This window comes from Epinephelus moara, chromosome 9, assembly GCF_006386435.1.
Source record: "Epinephelus moara isolate mb chromosome 9, YSFRI_EMoa_1.0, whole genome shotgun sequence".
NCBI classification, from domain to species: domain Eukaryota; kingdom Metazoa; phylum Chordata; class Actinopteri; order Perciformes; family Serranidae; genus Epinephelus; species Epinephelus moara.
The window spans coordinates 22,301,761-22,325,337 of NC_065514.1; the positions used below are offsets into that span (position 1 = coordinate 22,301,761).

The 23,577-nt window shown below is 40.4% G+C and overlaps 1 protein-coding gene across 2 annotated transcripts in view; it reads left to right on the top strand.

Annotated features, from left to right (window-relative positions):
* rgs3a (regulator of G protein signaling 3a) overlaps positions 1-23,577 on the top strand; it is a 194,311-nt gene that overhangs the window by 63,021 nt on the left and 107,713 nt on the right. The window contains exons 11-17 of one of the 2 annotated variants that reach the window (XM_050052490.1): positions 8,579-8,660; positions 9,640-9,745; positions 11,903-12,335; positions 15,080-15,119; positions 16,208-16,509; positions 18,632-18,709; positions 22,798-22,909. In XM_050052490.1, the coding sequence (XP_049908447.1) occupies positions 8,579-8,660; positions 9,640-9,745; positions 11,903-12,335; positions 15,080-15,119; positions 16,208-16,509; positions 18,632-18,709; positions 22,798-22,909 (1,153 nt within the window). Of the gene's footprint in view, positions 1-8,578; positions 8,661-9,639; positions 9,746-11,902; positions 12,336-15,079; positions 15,120-16,207; positions 16,510-18,274; positions 18,366-18,631; positions 18,710-22,797; positions 22,910-23,577 lie in introns of those variants that run through there. The other variant, XM_050052491.1, reaches the window with a different exon arrangement.

Genomic DNA, 23,577 nt, shown 5'->3' on the forward strand with positions numbered 1-23,577 from the left:
AAAGAGGACACAGAGGTTAGATTTTCTGGCCGGCATCTCAGAATAAATGAAGAATAGTTCATTTTATTGCCAGAATGTGTCCCTTTGTGAGTATTTTAGGCCCTGGGACCTGTCTACTCCTAACCCTCATCTGTTCTCTGCTAGATACAGGATGTATGAGTGCTTATCCTTGCCCCTTGCTGCTCTGCAACATCTTTTAATTTGAAGAGGTTACGGCCCAAACCACATACATTAGATGGGATGGGCATAGTTGGACAGTGTTTATCACATTGTACTGACTGCTGTGGCTCAGGTGGGAGAGTGAGTCGAACATTAATCTTAGTGTGATTTGATCCCTGCCACCCCCTGTTCACAATTTGTGTCCTTGAGCAAGACCCTCAACCCCAAATTACTCCAGATGAGCAGGCAGGCACCCTGCATCGCAGGTCCACTGCCACTGATTTGTTAGTTCAACCTTTGTTGTACTCAGGCTGAAAATTGCTTGCTTTATAGATGGCAATGTTGGTCTGGTGTTGGTTGATCTGCCACCAGATACTGACCACAGACTGTATAAAAATAATGGTCATTACCACCGTGATGTCACTCATTGGCTTGTGGACTCTCGCCCTGAGGCATCAAGTGCATATTTTAGCTGTTGCCATCTTCTCTGGAGCCAGAATGGAACTTATTTGGATGAGAAGTTGGAGTTTGGGAGAAGCGAGGGGTGTATGTGACTCAGACTGTGGTGACACCTGACAGACAGCCTGTCACTCAAGCGGCCCCACTCTTAACTTTACGGTCTGAGACAGTCCAAAAAATTTGTTCAAATGAACAACTCACTCCTAAATCATAAAACTAGAGCACTAAAACTCAATTGTGTGATGTCAGGGGGTATAAAGTCTGAAGCTGCTCTAATGACATTGAATGGTAAAAAGATGTTCTAGATGACATTGAGACCATCCAGGGGTATTTTTCCGAGTATATGAGTACATTTTCTGTTTTAGAACCGAGAATAGAATAAAGCTCATTTGGGTATATAAAAAAAAGAAAACAACTATTCAGTGGGTCCACATAATCAGGCTCCCATTAATTGTCAATAGAGCAGCTCCAGACTTTAGCCCCTTTGACATCACAATTTTAAGACTTGCGTCTCTGGATTCTGCCTTTGAGAGAGTAGCTCATGTTCACACGAAGGTTTATGGGGATTGACTTGCTCTCAGAGCCAGCCTCAAGTGTCCATTTGATGAACTGCAGTTATTTGCCTATCTGTGGTGCCTTATTTTTTTAGCCACAGCAGCTTGGTCCAGAATGAAATATCTCTTTAACTAGATGAGAAGAGACAAAGACAACACTGAGGACAGCTGCATGTGCATTACTGCATTCCTGTTTACATTCAGTTTATTCATTTGCAATCACTGTCTATTGCATTTATAGAAATTTATATCATTTTATATTGTATATATACAGTCTGTTATATATTGAACTTGTGCACTGTTTTATCACTTAAATTCTCATTTTGTTTTTTTACTTGCATGATCTTTTCTTTGATACATATTTAAAAAGCACTGTCAGATGGTGCCTGAGATCCAAGAATTTCTTTGCCAGCTATACTTCTCTGTTATTGTTGAGCATATGACATTAAAGAGAGTGGCACATTGGTGCAGTGGTTAGTAGGGATGCATGATATTGGATTTTTTGCCGATTTTTGATACACCGATATATAACAACTCATTTTTCTGATAACCAATACCGATATCAATATAACTACTTTTTTCCTTACCTAATTTTAGTCATCATCTTACTGTCTTCTGTAGTGAAGTCAACATCAGCAGCAGATATTGGCCAATATTGATGACTTACCAATATTATCGGCATGTTGGCTGATTAAGATATTTCATTTTAAAGCCAATATCGGTTGATACTGTTGACGTGCCAATTTTATTGTGCATCACTAGTGGTTCCAGGTTCAACCAGAACTGGGACCCTTCTGTGTAGAGTTTGCACTTGGGTTTTCTCCGGGATCCTTTGATTGTCTGCAGCCCTGAATAGGATAAGCAGTTCCGGATGATGAATGACATCAAAGAACTTAAAACTTGAAGCAAATATTAGATGGCTTTCCATCAATTTGACCTTATGATGCCCTGATTTTTCCTCAAGCACCGTCATGAGTTTGAAATTTGTGGTTCATAATGAAATGCCCACAGAATTATTAGATGGCTTGCCATTAAATTTGACGCTGACATTCATGTCACCCTCAGGAGGACTTGTAATTACACTGATGATGTCCTGACTTTTATTTATCGCCCTCACACAGTAATATTTTGTATTTGTGCAAAGCCAGAATACCTGCAAAATGACCCATCAGTCGCAGCTTTTGTGTTCTGTGCTAATTAGCAAATGTTAGCAAACTAACATGTTAAACTTAAATGGTGAACATTGTAAATATATCTGCTAATGTTAAGCAGATGTTAGCATGGTCTGTAGATTCTTAGATTTGACAATTTCTGTGTGCATTAGTCTTCCTCTGCTTCACTGTGATGTGCACTAAACTGTACATTTAAAATTTGACTTATACATTTATGAAGTGCTAAACCTTATTTGAATTTGTGGAGGCCTAGCCTAAGTACTCAAAGGCTGAAGCCGCGGGGCTGCTCTGTTAGGTTTGTAGTCATCTCACTGTCTTATATTTTGCACAGTGTCACTTTCAAAATGTTGTGTCTGTAGTTACGAATCCATATGTTGAGCTTCCAGAGTTTGGACTTTAATAACAACTTCAGCTGTGACCCTGAACTTGGCCTTATTGACCCATCATGCGTGTTCACTGGCTTGGAAGACGCTGCCTTCTTTCATAGCTGTTTATTCAGGTCAGAAAGAGAGAGAGAGAGACAGAGGGAGATCCCACACTACTAAACACCAGATTGGCCTCGTCTGGCTCCTAGACAAGCTTTTCAAACTCTTCTTTCACTCCTCTCCCTAAGACATGCTTTCTTCTCTCCCTTTCTTCTCTCCCTCTAATCCGTCCTTCTGCCTATTTAGAGGTGAACAGCGCAGCATGAAAGAGAGAGAAAGTGTTTTTTGTGTGCTTGACGGGTAACCCTCGCCCTTTTGAAAAGGCAAACAGGGAAAAGCTGCCATTACTACTGGCATGAAGGGATCTTAAGACAACGGCCTTTTCTGCCACTTTATTAGCATTGTAGAGACTAGTGCAGCATCGCTCCTCTTTCACCCCTCTCTTTCTCCGTCACTTCTCTGTCCATGTTTCATTCCATGAGCCAGACATCCAAACACTAAAAAGGAAAAGAGGCAAGCCGGGAATTAATGGGGTTGCTAGGGGTTAGACTGGCCACTGTTTTAGCCGTAATTGAACAGGCTTTTATTTATTTTTTTTTGAGCTGCTGCCGAGGTGTTTGTTGTTATTTTTTTGCAGATTACCACCCCTTTCCCAGGCATACGAATATTGAAAACAAAAATAACAGTTATGTTTGGATAACTGGAAGAGGAGGGGAGATTGTCAGCGGTCACAGACCTGTGAATTTCCGTACCGTACTGTTGGGGGTGAGGGGGGAGCAGCTGAAAGGAAAAGCAGAGGAAATATGGAAGTTGGAAACATAACAAACAAGCATGTCTGGGTAGAGATTGGGGAGTGTGGGAGCTAAGGTGGAAAGCTTCTGATGAGGTGTGAAGTGTGATTGAGGTGTGTGTGTGTGAGAGAGGGAGAGAGAGAGAGAGTGAATATGTGCCCAAACAAAGCTGCCATCATTCTCTTTTGTTAGGAAATGTGGTCATTAAAAGTTGTGAGACCTAAAAGTCATAAGCAATCAGAAACATTTCCGTTTTCAATGTAAATATGGTCCGGAGTCGAGGTCTACTGTTATAAGTTTGCAGATTATGCCTATTAAAATCCTGCCTTTTCCCCTTGTCTCACTCGTGCCACCGACATTAGTCACTTCAGTGTATATTTGCAAAAGACTGAGAGCTGTAGCACCTCTCACGGCTTCATAGTGTGGACTCAGGAAGCAAACTGGCCTTATCGGGGGCAGACACACAAAGCCGTCCTGGCTGTGGGGTGGCGAGGTATGCATAAGTGTATGTGTGCATGAGCATGTGTGTGTATGCGTGTGGAAGGGGGGTGGCGGTGGGAGGCACTTCCTCCTATTCTTCTGCTGCTGAAGAGTTCCCATGAGCGCCCCTGCCAGGAGCTACAGTGTGGCCTGAGCAGGCCGAGCCAGCGCCAGTCTCGCCTACATGACGCCGCCACACACACTCTCACACAGCTGATCTCAGGGGCTACTGCAACTGCTGCTGTTCACGCCACAGAGCAAGGAGCTGGACGGCGTGTTACGGGATAGAACAAATGCAAGGAGAGAAGAGGGCGAAGGAAAGTTGAAGGAACGAAGAGGGGGAGATTGACCTGAGGTTTTAAAAGAGCAAAGAGGAAGAGGTGAAGTTGTGGATGAAATGACAGGTACAGACTCATGAAAATGTGCATTCATGACTGGAGTCGTTACTAAGGAGCCTTGGATGGATAACAGTGCAGCTGGAGGTCAGTGGCAGATCGACGCCAATTTTGCAGAAAGGACTATTACCGAGAAAATTGAATCTAGACTCATTTGGGGGAAGGGGCCAGTTTGGCTGAATAAAGTCTCCAAGGACACATTTTTGTTACACTAGCAAGGTGAAACCCGATATTATTATCAAGAGCCACAGCTCAACTGTCACCTGGAAATCGGACGTTTTGAACACTGCAAAACTAAAGCCACCCCAGCCACTCTTTGGGCAGCTGTCACTGTTGAGATGATTCACAACACACTCAAGTCCACCCAGCCGTCGGAGCACAGCCCCAGGAGCACACACTCAGCCGCACAGAGGAAGCTGTGGAGATACTCGGGATGCAGAGGTGCCGGCCAGGTTGAAAGTCACCGTCGCAGTGTGTGTGTGCTGGCTGCAGACTTGAACACTGGAGAAAGAGGAGGGGGAGGAAGAGGAGGAGGAGGAGGAGGCGGAGGTGTGATGCACACTATCCACGGGCTGTGCCACCTGTGCATCGGATGTAGGCTGCCTCAGGTGTGTGTGTGTGTTCCATAGAGTAGGGGGAGGAGAGGAAGGGTGCATCAGGTGTGAGTGAGAGATTTGGAGAATGAAAACAGAGTCTGATAGTCACAGTCTCTAATAGTGCTTTCATAACTAATTTTCAAAAGCTACATTTTATAATTTATAAAGCCGCAACAATAGCTGTCAAACTGTCTAAAACAAAAACGGCATGCAAAACATTTATGTGGTGATATCTTTGTTTGCACACTATCAAATCCTGCCATTACCGCGCAGAAGAAAATGCACTTTCAACTGCTTCTCCAAAACATCCGGAGAGGAAAAACTGACTGTAAGGGATGTGTGCTTGTAGAGAGGGCAGAACGTGCTTTCTGTCTGCTACATTATTTATTGTTCACATAGTTAGGGAAGGATTGCAGGAGTGGAGGAGAGGAGAAAAACATTTGCCATGATATGAAGCGATGCCGCTCTCCTTATATAAGCCACTTTATGCACATCTGAATTGCATGTTAGAACTTAACTTAGAAATTAAATGTGATGAAACAGAATATGATTTCATTTCAATGTTTGAATATTTTGAAGGGAGTAAAACAATGAAGACTAAGGTGATATGACGTATACGTATATCATTTGTGTGGTTGGTAGATTTCGTTTAGCAGAGCTGTCAGCAGTCAATGTTACCTCTGCTGCACTGCTGGAAAGCAGACGCTACATGCCCTGTAATCATCAGATCATCAGACTGGCAGGATTTCTGCTCGTAGCTTCATGCAGTCATGTCTGAAAGGATGGTGGAGCAATGAGGCATGCATGTTAAAAGGGAGAAGCTCTGTCTCACATGCATGAACACATACTGCACACACATGAGCTACAGGGTTTACTGCCTTTGGGCACATCTAAATTCATTACAAGTGAGTTAAAATGGTTCGTTTTAGTCTTGTCAGTTCTACCACAGTCCCTTTGATTGAATTATTAATTCATCAATAAGGCCCTACTCATACAAATTAAATATTTAATGCATGCAGGGAACTTTTCCTCGTTTATCTTCATTCATTTTCAGTAATACATCTTGTGAGTGATGCACTGAAGAAAAAAAACTTCACTTTAAAGAACATTCATACTGACTTCTTGTAGTATTCCCAGGCTAGTCTTCTCTTTTCTCCTCCAGTTTGAAAATAATCCCTCTGCTTTCATTTAGAAGTGGAAAAGGGGCATGGGACTGCCTCTCCCAGGCAGACCATAGAGGAGTCCAAGTGGTTGGACTCAGCTATGCTTACAAATTTAATTAATGCTGTAAAGGCTCTGGAGTTTGGAGTAAACAGTTCAAATTAGGCAGCTCTGTGAGTTTGCCTAAAAAGGACACAATGTCTGAGACAGCGTTTGATAAAAAGACACAGACATAGATGGATAGACAGATGGATGAGGCGTGACAGATCGATGTCTCTGTCATTTCTGTTAATTTTGAGTCACCATCTTTGCTTTTCAGTATTTTCCCTCACATTAATTTTCCAGCCCATCTTTCAAACTGTTCGATTGTTTGTTGTTTGTCTTCCTTAATTCCAGTGAAATGTCTTTTTCATACCATCTGCGCTTCTATTTGTCTTTGTCATCTGCTCCGTCTCAAGTCCCACTGCCCTCTTATACCATTATTTAATCCGTCTTTTATCTACTTCATCCCTTTTTATCATCTTTTCATCTCTCTTCACCTACAGTCAGTCTCTCAGTTTCTGTGTATCTCCTTCTTTGCTTTCTGTTTCTGTCACACAGCCAGGCTTGAGGATTAGTTTACATCCGTCCGTCTTCATAGGAAAATATAGACACAGTGCAGGGCAACAATCTCAGCTTATCAAAGAGGGTACAGGCGTACAAAAACAGACAGCAATCCTGATTTCTTTTATACAGCAGGTAACAAAATCTGCTGTCTTTCTCTGTATCATGGCAATTATTTTTTCAGCAGTGTCAGTTAAGACATCGACTGAAACAGAGAGAAACTGGAGGGACTGAAGGGCAGACAAATATGGTAAAGGAATTGTGGCCCCAAACAGTGACACAGGGCACATAAAATCACTGGACTATAAGAAACCGCAATCGTACCCGACATTTTAGGGTCATCACAGGCTTCAGGCCCCTGAATAATCACCATATTTCTGCAAGTCGCTGCATCTTGGGTCGACTGTAATTTAGCCGCATGTACATGTTTTCACCAGCTAGAAAAAGAGAGAGAAATAAAAAGAGGAATCTGGGGGTCGTTGGGGGCGGTGTCTGTGTGTTTTGGGCCCCTGGTTGTCAGCAGATGAGATGGAAAGTGCGATGTTTTGGACGGAACTTTGTTGACTTTGGCTCAGACATTCGGGCACAGGTACCGAATGTTTGACGACGCAGGGTCAAAGAGAAAGAGAGACAACGGGAAAGAGTCATCAGCATTGTCTCTGTGTGTCTGTCTGTCTGTCTGTGTGTGTGAATCTGGTGTATTTGAGCAAATGTGTCTGCGCGTTGTATTTCTAAATAATGTATCGTAACTCTGAGATTGTATTTATGCAGTATTGATGTGACATAAAACTGGATTTAAAATCTACCCTTGATGCTTGCATATTATCCAGCAATTCGGAGTGCACTAGTTACAACATTTGGACTTGGCTTTACGATCCTTACTGCCCTTTGTGGAGCTGTTTACTTTTATTAAGAATATTAAGAAAATAGTCTAAGAAGGAAAAATAAACTCATAATAGACCACATTTTTCTTAATGTTTAATAATACACAATTACTTGCTGTATCCAATTATGCTGCTTTGGCTTTGGAAAACAAATTCTTAAGCTCACTGGGACTAACATAAAAAAAGTTTTAACAGTCTACATTTACTCTTCTCAGTTATTTGTACTAAATATGAAAAACTATTAAAACAAAGACACCCAGAAATTTGCATCAATACTAAAAGATAGTAGAGTCCCTTTCCCCAGAGTGTTTTAAACCAGGTTATAATCCACAATGAATACAAAGAAAAGAGTAATTTTGTAAATGCAGCACAGTTTTAAACAGCAGAGAAATGTAAAGTCCATGACATGCTGCATTGGTGATGAGGATGTAGGGGAAAGAAAAGTAGTCAAACACAGTAAAAGTCTATATAGTTGTGAAATGTTTATGTTTTTCTGTGACAGAGACATTCTGTTTTTCACAGCATTTTTTTGTGTTTATATTTCTCTTTATTTTGGCGCACCAACTGTACACATGACAGAGTATAGGTCTGAATAAATAGACAGTGTGCGCTCAGTAGATACCCCAACTGCTAGACAAAGAACGTCTTTCCTCCATCTCTTGGAGTTGTTTTTCCCACTAACGCAGCTAATTGGGTTCACCGGGAAAGTGCTGTCAAGACAGTTTTAATAGGAAGTAGAAGCAGAATACAAATCTACTTAATCGCCCTGTAGGAAGGAAGTTGATTATTTTGCCAGCATGCTACTTTTGGTTCCTCAGGTAGTTGGGGGAGGGAGAGACAGAGGGGTCCCATCTTCCTATCACAAAGTGACTGTGTGTGTTTGCGTGTGTGTCCTACAGGTGACCATCCTTCGAGGAAAGGATGGATATGGCTTCACCATCTGCTCGGATTCCCCTGTGAGGGTGCAGGCTGTTGATCCAGGCAAGTTTTGCATGAACATGTCTGTGTGAATGAAACTCAACTTTTCAGAGAGACGCTATTGTTTAAATTTTAAGGTCCTAGCTATTCTGCATTGTCTTTGGGCCCAAGACACTTAAAGACAGAACAATCTTTATTTAATTTTTACAAAGCATTTCTCATTGCAACTCCCTAAATTATACATTTGTAAATTTAAAAGCAGCCATAAACAAAGTTACTTTACCAGAGTAGATTTGATTGTAATGCGGTCTGGCTGTAAGGGATGTTTTCCATTTTCACTTGCAGGGCTGCCAACACTATATTTTTAGTTTTAATATTTATGACATTAATGTAGCTTGAGGCCGCACACTGTGATACGATATATAAAGTATATGGTGTCAAAGCAGGTGGTTGAACTGCCTCCTAAGTCAGAACCTATTGATTTTTTTTCCTGTATTCCAATTTAAGGACACTGGACTTTGTAAACAATATGGTAATGGATTGTACTACCGTAAAGGTTGCTTTAGTTGTACATCAGCATGAAAGTTTCACCTGGCACCTGTGGCTAATTCATGTTTTTTAATTTCACTGGTTGTAACTTGGAAAATTACCATTAGCATCGGCTCAGTCAGCAGGGTGTTGAACTTAATAGGGGAGCCTGTCCGTCAAATGGACGACTTGGAGTCAAGCCCCCGTGTTGGCAGACGTCCACCCCGCTGCTGCGTCTTTGAACAAAATGCTGAATCTTGAGCTGAGCACATCGTTACCGTCCCTGCGGAGAGATGAAAGGGAATACCGACTGAATTTTGCCTCAGAAAACAACAGAGCATCTCAATATCAGATTATTATTTTATTGTTTCATCTGTATGGTAATTTGCCATTCTGCACCTCCAATAGTGAAGGAGGAAGCTTGAAACATAAAGGAGCTGTAACCCTAGATTGCTTTCATCTCAACTAAGAGTGTGTAATCATGTGAACTTTTGCTATCTCTTCACTCTGGCAGGGGGTCCAGCGGATCAGGCAGGTCTGCAGCAGTTGGACACTCTCCTGCAGCTAAATGGTCAGCCAGTGGAGCAGTGGAAATGTGTGGACTTAGCCCATGCTATCAGGTAATGAGTTCGACACACCAGAGGATTATGGGCTGATTTACACCAAAATGTTGGAGAAGCATTTTCACAGGCTTATTCAGGACCTAGGATCAGTGATTTGTAATGATAACCTGATGGGCTGATTGGTTTAAGGAGTTAATATGGGTATTGTGGTTGAGTGACAGGCCAAGCTGAGCCATTAGATATGTATGACTGCCTGAACAAAACCTGTGGTGTATGTAAAGAGCATTCATTTAAATTTTGCATGTAGATGCCTGTAGCCATAGAATTAATTGTACAGTGAGATGAGGTGGAAATTAAATTACATTACATTCATTTAGCTGATGCTTTTAGGGCAAAGCGACCCACAATGAGTTACTGTGCAATATGATGTCAGTGATTTATCAGGAGTCAACAATCTTAGATATATACTTAAGTGTTTCATACCCATTTCTTTCCTCACTGAGTTTTCCCATAAGTACTTTTATGATTCAGTTAATAGTAAATAATATAACAGATTTACATAGACTTTGCTCTGTACTTTTACTTTTGTTACATTCTTATATCATAGACCTATAACTATAATACAATCGTATGCAAATATTCAACAAAGATTTGAATTATACTTGAAATGATTTACAGAAGAAATTACAGATACATGTACACTCTTAGAACCAAGGGCTCAAAATGGTGTCATCCTGAAGAGCTTAGGTTTTACCCAGAGCTATTTGCCTCTGAAGAACCTTGTCTTGAAGAAAACATTATTCAAGTGTTCTTTGTAAGATTATTTTAGTAAGGGGATTCCAGATACCATTTGAAACATGGGTAAATATTTGAGTATTAGAGAGTGAGGATCACTCATGCTTTCAATAGTCCTTGACTCGTTCTTCAAAAATTGTTCTTTAAATGAAGAATGCATTGCCAATTTTAACTTCAATTAAAGAACCCTTTTTGAAGAAAGAGTCAAGGATTATTTATTTATTTATGTTAAAAGATCCTCACCCTCCAATACTCAAATGTTTACCCATGTTTCAAATGGTATCTGTAATCCCATTACTAAATCCATTTTACTTGTGTTCTGCCATAGTCCATAGCTTAAGCATCATTTCATGCCCAACAATACCTCATGGCTTTCCTTTTGGTAACCTAGTAACTAGCAATTTGTATTTGGTCCTAATGTAATTTAAGCCCTACTGCACCATTGAAATCGTAAAGGCTGTAGTAGTAATGATTTCAGGAAGTCTCCACCCCCTAAAAATGTGATTGCGAATAATAATTGTTGTGAGATGAGCTGGATCACATCAACCATTTAGGAGCCTCATGAAGCCCAAGGCTGCTGGACAAGTTCAGTTGGCCCCAAGATAACCTGATAAACTAGAACTAGCTAAACTAACTAACTAACTACATAAATAAATAAAGTTAACAATTTGTATGCATCTTTTTAAGCGGCTGGCCTTATTAAGTAAATCCTGTGACTATTTTATAATCTGACAAACCCAATTATTTTACTACAACCAACATGATTTGCTTTGACCTAAACAAACTCAATTAAGTTGAACCAACTTAATTTATCTAAAAGTTGTGGTGATATTTAGTGGTCAAATTATTTTACTTAACTAATTTATTTTAAGTCCATCCTACTCAGAAATGTCAAAAATGTTAACCAACTTCTTAAAATAAATTGTCAACTGACTTAAACATGTTGATGAATCAAATGTCATTTTTTATGCTGAAAAACTTAATTATTTTGAGTGTTATCAACCAACCCCATGAATCATTTTTAGAGTATAGGTAATGTAGTTAATGACTATTTTTAGAGACCCGTGGGTAGGTTGTAGATGAAACCCTTGTTCTATAAAAGTGTGGGGGGATTCTTGTTAGCACCCTTAGAAGGTGGAAAGAACCTCTCATAGGTGGCTCTGGGTGAAACCTTTCACACGTTTCTAGGTTATGTTCTTCTGTATCTTAATGTATCTTCTAGGCAGAAACCTCTGAAAGGGTTCAAGGTGAGACCTTTATAAAAAAGGCTTTTCTATGAGAACAAGTTGAAGAATGCTATATGGTTCTAGTTAGCACCTTTATTTCTAAGGGTGTACAGTTGATGTTGCATTTTCACAGAATATATACCGAGAATTTATATTCCTTCAGATTTATCATTATGCTTCTTTCTCATTTTAGAACCAGCGCCAATGAAATCACACTGGTGGTGTGGCGCACAGGCCCTTCAGCTAAGCCTAGTTTTGAGGGCCTCATCCATCGGCCCTCCTACAAGCCCTCAACTTCAAACTATGACGCCCCCTCACCCCCGACTCGCAGGCGCGCACCAGACGTTGGAACCAGCAAAACCCCCCCAGCTGTGCCGCCTCTCCCAGCCCACCACCGTGCCACTGCCACCCGCAGGCTGCTGGTCAACGGCACAGAAGCTGGAAATAGCAGCGGTATAGGCGTAGGGACCCTGGCGTGGGGGGCCCAGGGAGGGTCGGCCGAGGAGCTGGATGGGAAACCGCGTCACCTCCACCACCCTCATACCGCCACACTAAAGGGTACCAGAGTGAAGGCATCCAACGGGGACAACTACATCATCCTGGCCCCCATCAACCCTGGAAGCCAGGTACCGCAGACTGGTGGTGGACTGCATCTTCATCATCTTCTTCGCCCTCCTCATCCTCACCATGGTCATATGGTGGCTCATCCTAGATATGTGTCCTTACCTTTCATCCCCGGTGCTGATAGATAGAAGGACTGTTCGTAAAGTGTGTGTGGGCCATTTGGGTTACTGCTATCTCACTGTTTGTGCTTTAAAGGGAGACTTTGATATTTTTCTACCTGGACTGTATCATGTTTTTCTTTCTAAGTGAATAATGGAGACAATTTTTGAAATTGCTCCTGTATTGAGTGAGACCGCTGCAGGTGGCATCAGTGAAAACTGTTTCTGGCAACATTATGAAAACAATCCTACAGAGAAGGACGTTTTTGTTATAGAATAAAGTCCTTTGTTTAAACCTGTTTAAACAGAAACAGACCCAAAGTGGCTATAGTCAAACCCACCAGACTCCATTTAAATTAACAGTAATTTTAGCATTTATAGAGCCAGCACATTTCCACATCTAACTTTGTGATTTAAGAGTTTATTTTAACCAACCCAGAGTTAGTGATTGTTACGACAGTGGAAAGATGAACCAAGATGGTCTTTGTGAGTTTTATTTTGTTCCTGTTCCACTTTGAATGAAGTGAGTTTTATGCTGAAAAATTTACTGTTTATTTAAATGGAGTCTGGTGGGTTTGGCGACAGAGATTTCAGGGCTGTGTCTGGTTCAACAAAAAGGATTTTACTCTTTAACAAGTAGGGATGCTTTCCATAATGTTGTCAGACACTCAGAATAATAATCTGAACCTGTCAGTGGCAAAAACAGACAGTTTGAGTGGATGGTGCACAATTGCCCATTAACGTTACACCGCAGCCTTTTCCGCTGCTGCTGGCTGCCTCGCTCATTACTGCATCAATTTCAAAAATTGTTGTCTCCATTAGTCACTTAGACACAAAAACATGGCAAAAAAAGGTTCCAGGTTGAAAAAAAAAACAGTTACCCTTTAAGACACACACTGCATATACTTCACACAGGTCAGCCTAATGTAGATATGTGGCAGCAGACTGAAAAGGAAGAGAAGACAATAACATACATTATAGCTGTTAATAATATACTGTATGCCTATACTATGTGAAGCTTTGGCAATATTTCTTTCCTTACATTCTACAAACCAAGCAGAACGATGTATCTGAAGTAACTTATCCTACAGATAACACATAGAATCGATAAATCATCTGTGTGCCGTGGATCATACATCAGTATTTTAATAACAAATAGTTCTGGCATTGAAGAAAGAGGAAGAATTCAACAAAAGTAGTACGCATATTTCAATACTGGTCCATTTCACAATATACAGTTTAAGTATAACATGCATGTACATGCACAGTATGACATGTATATGACATTTTATACAGCATGTACCTATTTTTTCATTCAGTGACATGTATATGAGGTAAAAGCTTTGATCATAAAAACAAAAATAAAGCAAACTCATTAAATCAAAAAGACTGAACTGAATTCCTCAGCTAACAAAACTGTAATAATACAATACTAACCCATTAACAACCTCAGGCTAACAAACCAAAACATTCAACATGTGTTGGGGTCACTGTCCCTGCAGCAGTGCCCTCTCCACTATTTTTCAAGACTTTTAAAACATTTCTAAAACATTTCTAACTAACTAAATCCTTTGGCGTTCATATAGTTAAAATATCTTATTTTCTAATCTCTTCCTCTGTGTCTGTTTTTAACTTGGAGCTGTGTGTGTTTCTGTTGTGTCTGTGTGTCTGTGTGTGTGCCTCATGTAGTGTCCATCTTCACCTGTGAATGTCTCTCAAGTTGAGTTTCAGTTATTATAGTGCACGGCAAGAGACAGTGTGTCGTGAAACAATCCCACACATAAGGTGAGATTGATTTTTAGAAGGAAAAAGAAGGGCAGATTCGGAGAAATCACTGACAAAATGAAAGTGTCGAGTGGTCTAGTCAGCCTCTGGAAAAAGATTAGACGCACATGCCCAAGTTGTTCATGGTGAAGAAATGTTCCCCTTCAATCAGCCACCACTTCAGTCCCAAACAAAAGAGGAGGCAGGGATTTGGCAAGAATTTGTGGTGGCCATCACAGGCTAAATATACTGAGAGCCCTGTGGAAATGGGTCATGTTGGTGACATATCACACCAACACAATACTCTAGTTCGCAAACAAAGAGCTTCGAAAGCCCACATTACAGAGATATTTAACACAAGAAGCTGTCAGAAAAGCACGCTGATGACATGCTTGAAACCTTACATCTGAACATGTGATGTAGTGGCAGCCTTTTCTAATTTGCCTCGCTCTAGTCCAGCTCAACTCAAATGGGCTCAGCTGAGTACTAGACACTAAATTCAATGTCATGCAAGAAACCACACATGATAACGCCCAGCCCGACCCCTTAACACAAACTCATGGCATAGCAACACAGCAAAAGAAAGTGTAGGACACAAGTAAGACATATTTATTGGCAGTTCTCCTTTATTGAATTAAGGATATGCAGTGTGTCTTCTTGTCCAGATATCACATTATAGAAAGTTAAGATCAGACTTGTATTAAGACTATCAATATACTGTAGTATCAATTCCCCAGTAAAACAATGGCATACTGTATCTCATGTCATTGTTTTGACGTCTTTTGGCTCCATTCCATTCTAAGCTATGGATTAGATGTCAGATATCATTGTGCTGATACAAGCCTATTTAATATTAATGTAATTTAATATTATTCTGTTTTCAGATCTTGAGGCCTGTTTACCAAGACAACCAGGGAACGTTAGGTAAGACCTGTTCATACTCACACAGTGTTTTGTCAAAGGCCACAGTGAACTCTGTTGAGTATTTTGGCTGAAAGCCTTTGTTTACGTTGGCTTTGGTGCCTTATTTTTCTTTTGGATGTAGCCCAATGTTAATCTAATTTTTGACTTCACATTACAGGTAATTGTTATTTTAATGAGTCTGATTAAATTCACTTAAGATTTGGCACCCTGATAGAGTCTAAAATAAGACTGACCTTAGAAATACAGCAAGTTATAAATACTTTTACAATTACTTTTTTTTAGTGCTTTGTCAGTGAAACACACACACAGACAATTATCATCAGTTTTATGTTCACTTGTTTTTTACTGGCCAATATAACAGCTTAAGATATCAAATATGCATTCTCTGTCTTCAACACTATGGAGCACTGTTAGGCAAACACACACCATGCAAATGTTTCTACTCTGGTGTTAGAGTGTCCCTGAAAACACTGTTTTTTAGTAGCACTTGTAGCTGAGGTCTCATGAGGTCTCTGACTTTTTACATGGGCCAGCAGTGAGGAAGCTACAGTCAAAGTCGTATAGTTGCTGATACTTAGTCATTTTGTCTACACAAGTAGCTAGTAAACAGTAAGACAAGGAAATAAACTGTTCAGATCAAGACCATCAATGATTTGCTAAATTTCATTTTAACCACAACCAAAATGGGGACACATATGTAGCAGGGAAATAGTGCTAAGGTAACAAAATCCCCCTAAAACCCCCATTAAACCACAGTTTGACGTTCTTGCACTTTGGTTTTTCTACGAATTCGAGAAAAAGGTTAATTGGTGAGCTGCAAAGGTGCTGGTAGGTGGATTTTGTTACTATTCCACAGAGCCACGCTGGGTGTTTTTTCCCCATTTGCAGTCTGTATGCTAAGCTAAACTAAACGTCTCCTGAACTGGGAGTCCTATCAATCTTCTAATCTCTCTCTAAGAAAGTAAATGTGTGTGTTATCTGAGCTCAATGAAGTGATGATTACTGACACACCACATGTAGCTGAAGAAATTACATGTAATCTGTGTCTTTACCCCCTGCTGCTTCCCCCTCTTCTTTTTCTTGAACAGCTGCCAGGTTATACCCCACACGGCAGGCCTCTGGTTCACAGTCCCAGAGTGGTGGTGGTGGCGGTGGCGGTGGCGGTGGGGGTCTCTCCAGCCGTACTGGCTTCCTGCGCCGCTCTAACAACTCCAAGACAACAAAGACGGCGTCCACCTCTACTAACGCCGGTGTACCCGGCTACCAACAGCAGAATGCCAACTTTGCCAATTACCAGAACTGTACCATTGTCCGCTCACACACTCCACATGCCAACTACGGATATGTCAAAGTGGCACCCAAGATCCTTATCTTCCCCATCTTTGTTCAGGTAAGCCAACTTTGGACAGAGCCAGGCTAGCTGTTTCCCTCTGGTTCCAGGTTTTATGCTAAGCTAGGCTAACTGTCTCCTGGCTGCAGCTTCCTACAGACTTATTTGTCTGTTAAGTGGGAGTGGTATTGATCTTCTCATCTATCCACATGAAAAACTATTTCGTTTTTTTCATTTTCTAATCCAAGCTGATTAGGTTATATGCACTGAAATCTGAAAAAATTTGTCATCAGTATGCTCTAAAGGCCCTGACACCCCAAGCTGACGGTCAGCTATTGGTCAAAGTCAACATGTTGAATCAGTGTTGGTGACGGCGGAGCCTGTCGGTGAATGAAATCACTCTGATTGGCAGTTCAGTTTAGTGCAGAAGAGGTTTGTGATGGTCTGTGTTATTGTTCACTGGTGCGTGGTAAATATGCTCTGTTCTTCTAACACTGGATTGTGTTGTTTTTGTGCTAACTGGCTAACTAGTGTCAAGATGGCCTTCCAGTTTCCCTTTTGAATGAGGATTACAGACTAGCGCTGTCTGCTGGTGTAGAGAGTTATGTCCTCTCATGCAGGCGCAGGACGTACATGCTGGTTGACCATCAGCTGTAGTCTTTGTGGTGTGTTCAAGTGCAAGTTTTTTGGCTGGGACACAGCAAAGTCAGGCAATGCAGCAGTGGGCCTTCCTAACTGCTTGTTTTCTGAAGTTGGTTTGGTTTGTCTGGGCCTTAAGAAGACAGACAGGATATAAAGGGAGCGAGAGTGGGATGACATGCAAATGCCCGGCTGAACTTGAACTCTGGACGCACTGTAGCGGTTATGTGGAATGCATCTAAGACCACTAGGTCACCATGATGCTGTGAAAATCACTCTTTAGGGGTCAAACGGGGGAATGCATATATGCAAAAGCCTGTGGTATTCTAGATATGATGGTTTTCCCCCTGGCACATTTGGGTCAAAAGGAAATAGATATATGAGGTTTACAGTTATGAAATACATTGACCTTTCTGTTTGAGCATCTTGTATTTTGCAAGTCATGGAGGCTCTGTTTTCACAGATTACACATAATAGATATGCAGACTGTTTCTGAGTTTCTGTCTTAAGGCTACAGCACGTAGTGCATCTGTCTGTGGTTATTTTTTAAGCTTATCTTTTAGATACAGTACATAAAATAAGGAACTGTATTGTGATGTTCTGTACGGTCCATCCAACTTGTATCTATAAATTGCTGTGTGAAAAAAAAAATTACAATACATAGATATTCTTCAAAGTTTGCTAATTGAGCAGACTTTTGTATTGTTCTCAAGGTGAATTAAGTCCAAATCAGGAAGCAGGGACTAGTTAAGTCGTGGTTCATTGCAAAATAAATGCCCTAATTTCTCTGTATGTACATGCAGTATACAGTTGTTATGATGAATATTGTTTGAAAATATGATTAAATAACCAAAGGAGACCATCAAGAGATAGGATAATAGTTGTTTGATATTTGCATATACTGCAATTTTTAAAATACAGTTGGTATCTTGAGGATTTTTAGCCATCTACAATTTCAAAATGCAGACACTGTGGTGGTACTTCCTGTTTATTCATATAGAAATGTGCAGCCCTGACCCTGCTTCACACAGTATGCATATGTTACACATACACACATATTCAATCGGCCCTTTGTCATACCCTTGGACTTGAAAGGAAGTCCCCTCCTCCCACATTGCTGTACTAGTTAATTTTAAGTGTCAGTGTCTTGTCATACTCAGACCACAAATTTCACCTCACTGTCGCAGCTCTCTGTCGGTTTCACTTGTGTTTCTCACAGTAGACAGAAGGCTTACCGTTTAGCAGATCGTTTGGATTTAGGAGCCAAAATGGACTTGGTACTGCAAACTTGTGTTTTATTTTAATCTTTAATAGTCTGTAACAAACAAAATATTATAGACTTGATTTTTATCTTTAGAAATGCTGGCATGTATTCATGCTTTTGACAGTAAGGCTACGTGTAATAATATGAGTAATGTGAGCTTGTGGTCATGGATTGATATCTGATTAAAAATATCAGTTATCAGTAAATGGGCATCAAAAAATGTTCAAAAACGTTTGTGTCCTAATGTGTCTGTGTAATATGTCTTTGCTCCGTGTCCAGCCTCTTGACCTCTGCAGCCGAGCTCTCATCATATCTGAGGAGATGATACTACATGAGAGCAAGCACCACTCACTCAAGGTAAGTGGCATCAGCGATGTTAATCTATGTGTATATCTGTGTCTGTGTGTGATGTAAGAATATGCATGGATTGTCATTTCAGTGCACATTACACAATTCTGTGACCATGTTTGCTAGGTGTGTTTGCTTTTTGTAAAAAGCTCCGTCTTGTAGCTCTTAACTTCTGCTCACCATTCTGCACAGGATTGTCCGTTGTTGACCAAGAACATCCAAAACTTTATGCAGGATATGATCTAAAACTAATTTGAAGATAACCCAGAAGCTGGAAAATGGTTCTTTGAAGATACAGGATTGGATCTTGTTGATCTGAGGAAAGAGGAAACGCTATTTTTCTCGCTCCTCTTTCAAAGAGTTTTATCATTTGATTGATGCAGAGAGATGGAGCCCCTCTCCTCTCTAGCATCTTAAGATTGCAGGAGACAAACAGACCAGTGGCAAACATTTTGTTGGTTTGTCACAACCAGCTGTGTGCTTTGTTTATGTGCCCAAACTAAAAGTGACGCTCCATTGCCCCAGTGTGCATCTTAAGTCAAAACGTGTGTGTGTTTTCGAGTTATATATGTGTGCGGAAAGGAAGAACAAGTATAAAGCAGAACCCTGAGAGGAGGGATGGGAGAGGAGATGTCTGAACATCGCTGAAGAATTTGTAACTACCCTGAACTATCGGACCCATGAGTCAGAGAAACTGAATAATTGATAAAAGAGGAGAGTGCCAAAGATCTGACTGACGGAGAAATTCTGTTTTATGCATCAAAAGACACAGTAGCTCCTCCACTGTATATTAATGACCCTTTCACAATATATTAACCTCACCTCACAATGGTGTTCTGCAATGTAAAGGTGTCTTGTACAAGTGAAAGTGGGAATTATGTAAGACTTTGTGTCAGACGTAATGATGCTCATTCTTTTAGAACTTTCAGAAATTTAAAATATAGATTTATATTCTGTAACAAGTACTGCAGTGTTGTAGGTGTCAGAGGAACTTATTAAAAGAAGTTGCAATGTTTAATGCGGTCGTACAGATTAACATGTAGAAGGTTATTCTTCAAAGAAACTTTTAAGCACTGAACACCAGAACCAGATCCGGTAATGTAATCTTATCTAATTAATCATATAAGAAATGTCGGTGAGCCAACTTCACTAAGAAAAGCTGTCTGTATCTCAAGTTAACATTTGCTTGCCAGCCACATTAATCTACTGGTATTTATTTTGCAAATATTTGCATGACTTTGATAAATGCGCAGGTGCATTTTCCCTAACGGAAAAACTTGTGACACACGTTAAGTTTCTTATTTTTGGCAGAAGAATTAACAACTTTAAAAACGATAATTCCAAGTGATTAGCAGGTAGATATTCTGAAATTTGAGGATTTGGAAATCAGACTTTCGAATGAGGGAATATTCTCTGACATTTCATTATTATGATTTTCAGAAGAAACATGTTAAGAAAGCTTACGTGTATTTGGAAAGAGAAAAGACGGAGGCAAGACTATTATTTTATGGAATTAAGCTCTTGCCGCACTGCTTTAATTTAGCCCGTCAGATAATCTTTGCCGTGCGGTGCAGTGAAGTGCAGTGACTGCTGGCATGGAAGGTAATCTGGCTTCTCTCCGGGGTCAGTCATAAAACAAATATTTAACAGCCAGTGTTTGTCAGGAGGGAGTTTCTCTCCATTGCTTTACACAGGCTGTTTTTAATGATCCGTCAGTGTTGTTCCAGCTTTTACTTTTTACTCACCCAGAGTTTTGTGAGTCTGCCCAGGAGGCAAGCACACACAACTGTATTGTTCACACAAACACGTACGACTTTCATTATAATATGTGAGCACAAATAATGAGCAAAACACCACACTAATTTGACTTAATCCAAAGTGACATTTGGATGAAATGGACTTTTAGATTAAATAACACTAATACTTCAAACTGAAATTTGTTCATAGTAGTTTTAAGTGGATTAAATTGTATTCATGCGAATAAAGAATAAAAAAAACCCTGAAAGACAGCTATTGATATGACATTCAGCATAACCAATTGATTATTTTATTTCTAGTTAAGTAGTTGTGCAGTTAGTTAGTACAGGATACATCTGTAATTATGTTAAAATGTGATATTTGTGCCTTGTCAGATGTAAAACAAGGCAAAGTTGACTTACATGTATCACATGACCTGGATGTCTAGCATTTATTAGCTTGTTTGACTTGACAGACTTAGTATTTGTTAAAGCATAGACATAAAACAAACATTCAAACATTTTGTGCACCCTTTTATGCACATTTGAACAGTGTGTTTGTCTGTGTATGCATGAAAAGTATGTGTGTGTGTCTCTCTGTATAGAAACTCTTTGTCGCTTGCCTCTCATTCGCTTTGTCCTTGTTCTTTACTTACTTACATCCTCTTCCACCCACTCAAACCCACACACACATACACACACACACACACACACACACACACACACACACACACACACACACACACACACACGCACGAATTCGAACCGCACACTGGCTACATCTGAAATACCCTCACTGCTATCTCACCCTTCAGAGGAAGCAAAAGCCTTGTCTTGAAACAGTGCCCATCTACATGAATTACACCGTGCGCGTGTTAAGTGGCATGAAAGCAAAAGCTTGCATAAGCAACTTTCATGCATACATCGAGGCTCTTTATTTTCTTTTTTTATCGCCCATTTCTTACTTTTCATTTTCATGCTTTGTTCCTTTCTTCATTCATTTTCATTTAAATGCTTCATTGGCATGACTTTTTCCACTTAACACAGCAGAAGCATAAAGCCAGCTACAGGCTGTCATGACATGTTGATAAAACTCTCCTTAAAGTAGAAGCTAAGGAGTGGTATGTAATTATATTTAAGCTGCAGCTGCGCCCCTTCTGCACACATTGACAGCAATTCCTTACATCAAGCCATCTTCATGTATGAGCCATGAATGGACGATCAATAATTTTTCTTACACTATGTTGGGGGTACTTGGGGTATGATAAGTGAGCTTAATAGGGCTGTGTATTAGCAAGAATCTGGCAAGAAGATACGTATCACAATTCAGGAGTAATTATTTTAATATCAGGGGCTAGTGGTGCACCCTTTATGACTTTGCCTGTTTCATAGGCCCCTGTTCTTTGTGTTTAAGCTAGCGTAATGTTGTTACGTTGCAGCTGAAGAGTGAAATGGCTTTAGATAGATCACAACACTGCTGTCTAGCGGTCGGGGGGTTTAACTCAAGACAGAATGAGCCACTGTCACGAGACTTTGCATGTAATTAATTAACCAAAAAATCACGGTATCACAAAACATCGAGATTCTCAAGTGTATTGATATTTTCCTTCACTCCTAAAGCTTAGTGTGTTGAGTTTGAAGGAAGTCTGGAAAGATACGGTGTCACCAAGGCTATAAAGGCAGACATTGAATCATCATAACTTAACTTTTCTCATAAATCAGCCAGCTGTTGTAACAAAATTAATTGTAAGGCAAAAATAATGGATTAATATTAATGTATTGATGTTGTTTCATTGGACTGTTTTACAGCTATGTTTGTAAATCTGACGTAATAAGAAAGTTACAGTGTTACAAGAATACATTTGTGATTTGGAGCAACTAAGTAAAGAAAATAGTACAAGCACTAATACTAAGGTGAGGGCTGATGAAGTTCAAGCTTTAATAAAATATATTTCAATCAGGTCTTTTTATGTTCACACAGCTATTATGTTTTTGTTTTGTTTTTTACCAGTGGGTGAAGCAATACAAAAGAGAAGTTTGTGGAGAGTCAGTATATTTGAAAGCACAGGGCTAACATTCAACAGGCGAAAAGCAAGATGTCACTAGATGTAATACGTATAGCCTTAATTATGTATGTGTAAACTGTGGACTGCACTTCCTGTGCTAGGACATGAGGTGGGCGGAAACTTTTGTATGGGTGAGACCTGTTGAGTGTTAGGTGGTGTTATGTGCATCATACTGCGTTGCAGATGTGCGTTTGGTGTAAAGGTGTGAAGGTTTGGTGAGAGCATGTGAAGTATGAAATAATATTCAGTCTCTTTTTTTTCTTCCTTCTCCATCTCTGCCGCTCCGATCTTGTAGGTTACAGTGTTCATCTACAGTGACCTGATGCTGGTGACAAGAGAGGATGAGCCAGGCAGGTGTAACGTCCTTCAGAGTCCCCTGTACCTCCGACAGCTCCGGCTCCAGGACGGTATGTGCACTTTAACACACTGATGCCAAACTGTGACATTCTGTTGAGGTGTTTGAGATGTTGATGTGATAATAAATTCATGTTTCATCAACACATGCAGGAAGAACAACACATCAGCCAGCATTACAACATGTGTAAATGTATCTTCAAACAGTCTTATCTGTTACCATGTTAAACCACTCATAAAGTTCTCTTTACAGTTCAACACAGAATAAAAAAGGGAAATGTAACACTAAAACACACCACCAGAAATAAACACACAGTACTATGATTACAGCGATATTTTCAGTTGAGCTTAACCAGAGGATATTTAGGGAAAGACTGCCCGAGTTCCTGCTGCTTTGTCTTTTTATTTCACCTCGGTGTAAACAGCCATCTCCTCCAGCGATGTGGAGAGAATAGTTTGGCTCTCAGGGCAGCACAGAGCCCGGGCAAGTCAAATAAATAGGGCTCACTGTAAATATCTGTGTTTAGAGTGGTGGGCGGAGACAGGGCCAACATTTGGAGTCATGTCTGGGACAGGGCCAGAGAAGAGGGGTTACACTCAGACTCATGATACTGAAAAATGATGAGTGCATAGGTGAGAAACAGTAATAATCACTCTCTCCTTCAGCTGACTGTCGTATTGGGTGTCAGGTCAGTTGATTGTTATACAGAGCAGGGCATTA